Source organism: Opisthorchis viverrini (assembly GCF_000715545.1).
Source record: "Opisthorchis viverrini unplaced genomic scaffold opera_v5_62, whole genome shotgun sequence".
In the NCBI taxonomy this organism is placed as follows: Eukaryota; Metazoa; Platyhelminthes; class Trematoda; order Opisthorchiida; family Opisthorchiidae; genus Opisthorchis; species Opisthorchis viverrini.
Genome location: NW_008751718.1, coordinates 356982 through 367087, shown reverse-complemented (window position 1 = coordinate 367087; position 10106 = coordinate 356982). Strand labels below are relative to the sequence as shown.

The window sequence follows — 10106 nt, the reverse complement described above, 5'->3', positions numbered from 1 at the left end:
ATATATATATATATATATATATATATATCGGTTAAGTAGTCAAGGAGATAAGTTACCCATGGTGAAAAGCAACTAACGGCATGAATGCGGCTATATTTTACCGCCCTTACACCCGGGCACACAAACGCACACATATTCAAGCTTGGAAGTTATAGTGCACCGAAAGCACAGACACTTCGTAAAATCCTTCTGCAGTCATACGTTATTTGTTCATTAGTTTGCTCTTTGGATCTGGGACGAAAAACGAAAAACTTTTTAGGCAAGCATCGCACATTTGTGCATACATTCCACAAGTCCACTATGCAATACAGTCGGTATGAATTCACTGAGCCAGTGATGGAATTCACTCGGAGTGATGCAGACCGGTCAGCTCGCTGCATCAAAATGGATACTAGAAACACGACGGTTAGCCTGGTCAAAGTAACGCGAGGGGTAAAAAGTCTTCAAGAAAACTAAGTTGCGCGGATAAAGACTTAGCAAAATGGGCTTCCTAAAAATCCAAAAGGACCCGGAAGTGATACCATAGTCGTTACGTGTGATAAAATGGATGGTTACTCAAGACGAACACTGATTTATAGAACTCGCCACCGATGACTGGTTTGTTTCAGATTCATATGTATACTGAATGCAGCAACAGCAGAAAACTTCCTAGTGAAACTTTTAGTGTACAGAAGGAAAATCGTGCGTTTGCAACCAAAAAGGTGAATTTGGCAATATATCGGTATCCGTTTGAAGTCCCGCTTTGGTAAAAATATGAGCTACTAAGGAAATACAACCTGTTCGGGTGAGACAGTACATGGTGTACAAGAAGTTGTGCAAGCCGCTCAAACTTCCTTAGACACTGGATGGTACTCAAAAGCGGGAAATGAGGCAAGTGTAAACTTTAGCATAGCACCCACCTGAATCGGATCTACCGTATCGCGAACCACACAGAGAATATCGAAGCGACTGAGAATGGGCTCACTCAAATCCACGTTGTCCGAGAAAGTCATGCTAGGATCGTATCGTCCTCCAATAGGATTGGCTGCTGCAATAATAGTGCATCGGGCCTGCAAACTAGTGACGATACCCGCCTTGCTAATGGATATGCTTTGCTGTTCCATAGCCTCATGGATGGATGTTCGATCTTGGTCGTTCATCTGGAGAGAAAAAAAGCACAAGCATGTGAAGAATCTTGAATACATTCGATAGTGTATCCAATAGACTAGTTTCGAAACCGCAAAATTTATGAAGCTTTAGAAAAACAAGGTACTCGGTGAAATGAAACGTCGAAACTAAAACCGAGTAAAAACAACGGGGAAAAGCAATGGTCTAGTGGTTAGGATACCCTACTGAACCTAAGCTAAACCGATGGGGACACCACAGTTTACACAAAAATCCTGTAGTGTTTATACCTTATCGAATTCATCAATCAGGCAAACTCCACGATCTGCAAGGACGAGGGCACCGGCTTCCAGGGTCCACTCCTTCGACATGGGATTTCGAGTAACATAGGCAGTCAGGCCTACAGCGCTTGCCCCTTGCCCTGTGGTGAAAACACTACGTGGAGCCAACTGCTCAACACTTTTCAAAAACTGAGATTTGGCTGTTCCAGGATCACCACACAGTAATACATTGATATCACCCCGAACTTTGTGCTTTCCTCCTGAAAATAACGAAAATGAGGAATAAAGTGGAAATGGATGCGTGAAGGAGCATGCAAGCGGACTCATAAATTGGCGACTGTTCCGGGTCTATTCACTTAACCCCAATAAGGTCCGTATTAAATTTACAAGAGAGGAACGGATGAACACTACATCCATGCGTAAACGATACACGAAACAACCACAGGAACTAGTGACCTACACTAATTATTTCACGATAAGGCGTGGCGGTAGCAAACCTGTACCGGTTTTTATGCTATCTACGTTGGTGCTACTTATAAGAACGGCGAGTAGCATGATTTTTCTCGAAATACTTCACAAAACCAGCTGCATGGATTATTAGGTAAACGCCGCACTTCAGACGTCAACTTAGCCGTAAGTAAACACTGCGAAGTTATTCAAGTAGAGCGTCCTCAATGGAGTTCGTGCGTCTAAAGTGCTGCCTTCAATGCATAGCTCCTCTTTCAATATGCCCAAATAGAAGTCCACAGATGACCCAGTATCTACGCATAAATTATGTCAGCTGCCGTCTCCAACGCACAGCCACCTAACCCATTTCACCAAATTATCAGTGAACTAGACTGTGGCAGCCATAACCACTGTAAGTCAAGTACGCGGTGACGATGATATTCGAGTAGAAAGCGTAAGATAAATCTGATAGACGCCAATTGCATGACAAAAAAGACCATTAAACGACCGCTTGCGACCCAAAAGAAGTACTAAGCTTTTAACTTCTCATAGTGATTCCTGCCAATTCGACAAGGGCTAGCCGACTTTGTTCAACACGATCAATCCACATTTTCACCTCATCTAAAGCTGTAAAAAAAGCTCGAATTTGCACGGTGATCATGGCTGCTACAGTTCCGTTCATCGTTGATTTGGAAAAGTAGGAGTAAGTACGCGGGATGATATTCGAGTAGAAAGCGTAAGATAAATCCGATAGACGCCAATTGCATGACAAAAAAGACCATTAAACGACCGCTTGCGACCCAAAAGAAGTACTAAGCTTTTAACTTCTCATAGTGATTCCTGCCAATTCGACAAGGGCTAGCCGACTTTGTTCAACACGATCAATCCACATTTTCACCTCATCTAAAGCTGTAAAAAAAGCTCGAATTTGCACGGTGATCATGGCTGCTACAGTTCCGTTCATCGTTGATTTGGAAAAGTAGGAGTAAATAGCCACGCGTTGGAGACGGCAGCTGATATAATTGATACATGAATACAGGAGTGTCATTGGGGTTTTCAATGCGGACATGGGAAAAGAAAGCTATGCATTGAAAGCAACAGCTTGGATGCGTGCGCGCGACTGGATCATGTCTGACAATGTCTCCAACCAATGATATGTCCCGTTTTAGAGTCCCCACCCAGGGGGACAGCGATGACCGGGACAGCTGAGTTTGCTGGTAATGGCTTTCATACTCCGTTGCCAAACCACTGCTTAACCTCCCCTGGCTCGTTCCCACCCTTCGTGTGGCTGTGCCAAAGGGGCTCTTCGAGGAAGACGGTCGACTGGCACACGATGGATGTGACCAAGCCAGGGCAGCCTATAGAGTGTGGTCAGTTCATCTATCGTGGGCGAATTATTACCTCCGAATACGATTCGAAGTGCTTCTGTATTATTAATCCTGTATTCCTACTAGACATGTGCAATGTTCCGAATACATCGACGGTAGAATGCTGAAAGTTTAATGTCCTCAGCGAGCAGATGGCACATCAACAGCCATTCCAACGGGCATCGTCAGACATGATCCAGTCGCGCGCACGCATCCAAGCTGTTGCTTTCAATGCATAGCTTTCTCTCCCCATTGAGAACTCCATTGACACTCATTTATTCATGTATCAATTATATCAGATGCCGTCCTCAGTGCGTGGCTATTTACTCCGACTTCTCCAAATCAACGATGAGCGGAACTGTGGCAGCTATGACCACTGCACAAGCCCGAGGTTTTTAAAGCTGATTATGATGGCTGTCCGTCGCCGCAACTCCTTCCAGTCAGTGTTGAGCCTGTGGACAGGACATCTTTCAAGGGGTCAAGCTGATTTAGAGGATATGCGCCGTAGGACCACTTTTCAGACCGGCACCACATACACGGATGGCTGTGAGATCAACGTGAATTTGGTGGTTGCCTTGCCAAAATAGTCGTGTTTTATATGTCGAACCAGTCCGTATTTGGCAGAACTGTCTGCTGCTTGTTCTCAAGTTGTCTACACTGGCAGTGCTCATCGACTTTTTTAGGATTGAATTTTGCAGGTAGTGAACAGCATAGCGGTGAACGCTCGCTTTGCTGGTGGAAAACAAAGTGCAACACGAGCATGACCTCACTGTACAGTATGCTTCTGTCAGACCTTTATTGAAGTCGCCACCTCACTGAAGTACTTCAAAGCATGCACCGTTGAAACAAAGACCAACAGCTTAAACAGGAGACTTTCAGTAGCGACCAATAGAAGGTTTTCGAAGCTGAGTGATATCAATCTGGACGACAGCGTAGCTCACCACACACGTGGCGGGCTGCTGGTGACTCCCAAAAGTTGAAACAGCTGTACGATGACTATCGACTTCTTAGCGTGGATTTACCTCGCTCGCAGGATGGAGGTTCTGGAGCCAAGACAAAATCACCAAAGATTGTGAACCTAGTAACTGGCAACGCAGTCGTCATAAAAATCGAACTCATCCCCGGGATCCGCGTCCTACAGAGGATCAGACGAGGACCTCAGTGTCCGAAAATAAAGTGTTCATTAAGGAGCTCTTACCTGGATTCTTTGGCTCCCCACCGAACAACGCTAGAGCGATTCCCCGTTTAATATCTTCGTGTCCGTAGACACTTGGAGCTATACTGGCAAATATCCGATCAGCAATACGTTCATCGCGGGAAAGCTTTAGAATGGCTTTTGTGTCTTCATCTGTTAACTTCTCGACAGTGACCTAGACGACAATAATGGATAAGACGTGACATCGCGTACTTTATCGTCCTTTCGGACGATGTTGTTGGCCAAAATAACGGTTGCAAAGACTGGAAACCCTTGTTGTGTGTTCAGAGAACCATCATAACTGTGTGTATAAGTCCCAGTGAGCTCCTAAAAGTCGAAAATATATTATGGAAATGGTTCGCACTATTTCATCACCAGGTTTGCATGCGTCGACTAAGTCGTCAAGTAGGATGACATCTTTAGACCTCGGCAAGCGACCAGGTGGAACTTTCCCAGGACTTTCTTGAACTGTAATCCTTTGGTAGTTTTTGAACACAGTCTGCAAAGGAACAAAGGAAACTCAAAGGTGTTTACGAAGCCCAGAAAAGATGGAACAAATTGCTGAAACACAGTAAGATGACAAGTGGGAATAACTCCGATCCACGATTGAACAGGTGTCGAAAAAGGCCCAGTTTAACGTAGTGATCAGGTCAAACACGTCAGACGTCGTTTAGTGGCCCACTTGCGTAGCGATGTGAACAATGCGCCTCCGAACACCCAGTAACATCCCGTATCCAGATAACCAGACACGTGGTGCAGATGCATGTCTTACTTTACATTGCTTCTCATATAGAAACTCATGCTAACCTTCACATACGACGAGATTGAACAGATCTATTTAATAATGCGGTCAGTTGAGAATAACTGCCACGCACCGTGTGACTGACAACACTAAGTGACCTAGGTGTCATCGACAGCAACAGCAGCAAATGATTTTTCTTAACCGCAACAAACCCCCAACCTAGCGATAAGGGATTGGAAAGTAGACGACTCAAGTCGGGGAAACTGAAGGAGCTAACATGGCACTGACCGACGTTTCACATCGTGCATACTCAGTGCTGACACTGATGATTTATTACCGTACAATCGCAAAGTTGGTTTAATTATACTTGAAACTTTAAAGTGAGAAGGAAAGGACCTAGTGCTAGCCTATCGCAAACACTTTGAGGTGTCTACACCTTTTAATGGGAAAATCGACCGTAACTTTCAACTGATATCTTATCCTGTCATACTATACTTCTCGGCCTTTCAGCACAGAAATCTCAACTGGAAATATGGAAACTGACAGTATGACCACTGAAATCGATCAGCCGCCATTTCTCAGTGACAAGCTAAGGACGGGGGGGGGGTTACGGGGACACCATTCTAGAAGGCAGATCGCACCAACACTCAAAGTTTTCATAATAGCTTTTGCACTATTCTGGAAAGTTATACGCTATCCACCTCAGAGAACAGTCGTCACGGTAGGCGATGTTTCGGCATGCGTGCAACATGGGTGAGCCGCCGCAGTTTACGGCACTCGATATTGTCCGCAACTGAAGTACCTGCTGCACAAACACGTTACTAATTCTCTGACGGCACATGACACCAGAAACGCCTCTGATTCTGGTGGCAAAAAAATTGAAAAAGCCCAACATTTCCTGTCCATAGAGGCCATGTCTTGCAACCACACAATAGTTTCTACGGACGCCACAAGTGACGAAACTTAGCAAACGTGATTCGGTGTCCTGCGCCAACTTCACCAGACACACTCGCCAGAGCTAATACCAGGGCATATAAAATTCCCCACGAATTGTAAGGGGTATGTTTGGAAATTACACGTTCTGAAGCATGAATCTGCACTTTGAAGGTGCAAGGCTCACGCCGAAGGATGGTATGGCGGTTGTCGGTCTATTCAACAGGGCATGTCTCCCGCCTTCGCCTCCAAAAACGAGGACGATATCGTCTACGTTCTCATCAGCAACGGGTCGAAAACCTAGGTTTTGAAGACCGTCCAGCGTTCGTACTATTGTTTGATCGACGACACGTTGAACAAGAACGGAGAGAGTGAACACCTTTGTTGGACACCACTTTTTGTAGGAAAGCCTTTGAAGAGTTCATCATCCACACTCACACGCCCAGGCGTACGTGGTACAGCGACCTGATTATGTTCACGATTTTTGGGCGTCCCCAGTGAACGGGTCTTGTTAGGAGCACTGAAAAATCGACGGAGTCGAACGTAACATCGAAGTAAACGAACACAAACATTGAGTTGTTTGTACATATGGCGTTGCTCCAACACCTGGCGGAATATGGAGATGTGGTCGACGCATCATCTACTCGGTTGTAATTTTGCTTCATGCTCACATGTTAAGGCTTATCGGGCCGCCGTAATAAAAGAATCAGCGACGCCCTATTGCAACAGGAGGCAAGTTGACAACTGTGAACACTAAATTCACTGCGAATACCGTTTTTGAAAAGGAGCACTATCATCAACTGTCTGGGACGGTTCTTTTCTCTCAGATAGACCCGAACGGGTTAGCTAGGCACTGGCTGAGAAATTCACGGCCATCCTTGATCAGAGGTGGACCAGGAGCACGATAGTGCATGAATAGTTACATACTGACACATCTGAGGTTGAAGGTCGCTCCACATTCACAGTCCACCCTTCTCTTGAAGGTCGGGATTTGAAGTGGCAGGTGACTAAATGAATGGCTGTTCGAAGTAATGTATCTACCGGTCCCTCATAATTCCACTACCAAGAGGCTTTCGAAGACCTGTCGGGAGAATCAACAAGGGACAATCTGCGGATTTTTACAGTATCTTACGCATTTTTAACCTCTTCGGCCTTTTAGGTTCATCAAGCTTTAGGGCCTGCACGTGCACTGGGTTTTACCCGGCGTCGAACGATGCGTCGACTTGAGTTGCGTTTGCGATCGCAAGGAACCTGTCGCCTGGTCCCAGGAAACCCACGGTCCTATCAGAGATTTACAGCTTGGAGGTCAACTAGGCAGTACCACAGGCCGGGGTTCCGACAATGAATAGCGCTTTTGATATGTTTGAGTGACCGACATCGGACGAGCCAGCAGGCGTTGGAGGAGTCGGTTCTGATAAGTATTTGATTACTTGGTCCACAAGCTCCTCAGTGATGAAGCGAGGTGTGTGCAATTTCCATAGAATTGAAAAGTGCGGTGAAAATGGGTAGCTGACGGCTCCACAGTCAGAATTCATGCAGGTATTCCACTGTTCGACCCTAGGTACGATAACTAATGGTAATGATATATTTGTATTCGGTCCGTTGGTGAGTGCAACGTATTCAAGCGATTTCCACTGTTCCAGAAATCGGTACCACAAAGGAAGAGCCTGTGATAAGCACGCATCTGCAGTAGGTGTTCTCCGTTGCCTGTGCGTTTCGTATCCAACTCGAGACACCCATCAAAATGGTCCACAGCATCGCCCAGCCTACCTACATGAGCGCCATTTACATCATCAGCAAACACAGCGATGCCCAAATTTCAGCCCGCTGTAGAATGGCTACAGCACCGGATTCAGAGCTATAGCCCGTCGGGTCGAAAGACAACACAACAAACACGGGATGAAGAGCCGAATTGGGGTGGGGTAGGGTTGAAAGGGGAGGGGCGTCAGCAATAGCGCGTTTTCAACTAACCGCCCTGACGAATGCAGTAAGGCGAGCCAACATATTTTCAGTTATGACGTCCATAGTTGCACCGAAACCGGATCCACATCCTTCAGCAGTGACCCTCCGGAAGGACAAAGTTCACTGGATCATTAAGCCCAAACCATAACAGACCGATTCTGGTGTGACTCATGACCTCTTGGGTAATGATAATAGGTGAGTGAAAGCATGAAGTAGGACACTGGTAGGAATTTACAAGTTGGAATGCTTGGTTCAAACATGGGAAGATCATTCAGTCTGACAGACCTCATTTAAACTATATTAGTGACTAGGGTCATTCAAGCCGAACACGTCTGAGAGCATACTTCAAACCCCAAAACTAACTGTAAGAAGCATGACATCGGACGCCAGTGTTTGTGAAAATGAATCTGATAGCCTAACATATAACCCAACAGATTAATAACAGCCCAGGTTTTTACAGGGTAAAAAGCACTCACCTGTTCCATATTGAGCTCAAAAGGACCACCAGACTGGCAGTCTGGACAAGTAGTTGGGCGTACCTCGCTGCCCGCCTGGTTCTGAACAAACGGACCAAGCAAACAGCCACACTTCGAACAATTATATCTGACGACACTTAACTGCGGCAAAACACTTGTGCTGCTGGTCACAACACCACTCGTTCTGACGAGCTGATTAAGATGTAGGTGCCGGAGGCAACGGAGGTCTTCAATGAGAGGTAGGTCATTTATGCGAACATGGACGCGGTTCGTAATCCGATCATAACGAGGAAACCGCGCAAGTGTAACATCGCGCGCAGCCTAGCAAAGATTATTAGAGCACAACGGTAATACCTCGTCAAATATTTCCAGGATATGTTGGGGAGCTTCCGGGAGAAAATAAGCTAGGACTTGCTCGGCGGAAGCAAGGTGCTGATAGTCAACGTATAAACTTTGTCTGTTTTCCCTAGCCATTTGTACAATTCTCTCGGCATAAACATTTCGATCATGTTCATCCAGGAACGTTCTGAGGAAGGCTTTGAAACGGTTTTTAATTTCTTGACGTGTGGCTGGTTGTTGTACCCATTCAACAACTGACATTCCTTTCATGTCTTCGAGGTTTTCGATGCTCTCAAGGACGGCCTCAGGTTCTTCCATTCCAGGGCCCATGCCTGCTGCTGCACGCTCTGCAAGACGCCGTCTCCTAGCCGGAATCACCTCATCATCATCCTCAGGACCATATAAATCTATCGAATCAGACCACTGAATTTAATAATACCTGCAAGTAACCCTCGACGAAGGCCTCCGGCTGCGAGCGCCTGCTCTCGATCACGCTGTCGCAGTTCCCGTTCCGCTTCGGCGCGCGCTGTGGGGGACATCTCCTCGATCTCTTCATCAGGTGGCGCCAATCCTTCCGCTTCATAAACATCTAGCTCAGGAATAGGCCTACAGAATTAAGCAAGGCTTTTCGAATTACCGGTAGTCGCGCTCCATGTCGTCACCGAAGAGATTTTCGCCGGTTTCCTCTTCTTCCTCAGCACCATCGTCCCCCAAGATGGCTGCAGACTCATCCTCAAATGGAGCATCGTCCAAGTCTGGACTTGGTGGCGCAAGCGGATCACTTCGAGAAGGTGGCTCCTGTCAAATATTAGAATTAAAGCAAACAAGAGAACCCACAGACATGACAGAAATTCGAACTCGAACTCCCGCTTTCCACAAGATTTTCTGAAGGCCAGTGCATTGAACAAACAATCCAATGTGGGATGCAGGTCAAGAGAACGGATCTCGACTTCAGAATTTTTGTGAGGGGTAAAATAAAGAGTTAGCTCCATTTTAGTTTTAGTCTAAAAGTTCGTGCGGGACAGTCAAGTAGACTCGGTTACCGAAACGCAACTTATCAGAATAATTCCGGCTTCAATCTACCCTCAACATCTCATCATTCCCTGCAATTGTATTCATTCGGACTGTAGATATGTTCACATATAATGGTTGTTTCACTTCTCGTCACACCATGTAAATGGTATAAAATGTTATATGCATGAAATGGTATAAAATATAGCGGCGGATAGCTGGAGATATACATGTAGCAATAGAATTGAG

The 10106-nt window shown here is 45.9% G+C and overlaps 1 protein-coding gene across 1 annotated transcript in view; it reads right to left on the bottom strand.

Annotated features, from left to right (window-relative positions):
- T265_13381 (hypothetical protein) overlaps window positions 1-9644 on the bottom strand; it is a gene marked incomplete at both ends in the record, with an annotated part of 18411 nt that extends 8767 nt beyond the window's left edge. Inside the window, 9 exons of the mRNA XM_009168650.1 lie at window positions 900-1139; window positions 1395-1645; window positions 4398-4569; window positions 4608-4721; window positions 4759-4893; window positions 8508-8828; window positions 8862-9253; window positions 9286-9452; window positions 9484-9644. Of these exons, the coding sequence (XP_009166914.1) occupies window positions 900-1139; window positions 1395-1645; window positions 4398-4569; window positions 4608-4721; window positions 4759-4893; window positions 8508-8828; window positions 8862-9253; window positions 9286-9452; window positions 9484-9644 (1953 nt within the window). The remainder of the gene's footprint in view (window positions 1-899; window positions 1140-1394; window positions 1646-4397; window positions 4570-4607; window positions 4722-4758; window positions 4894-8507; window positions 8829-8861; window positions 9254-9285; window positions 9453-9483) is intronic.
- Window positions 9645-10106: the final 462 nt, after the last annotated feature.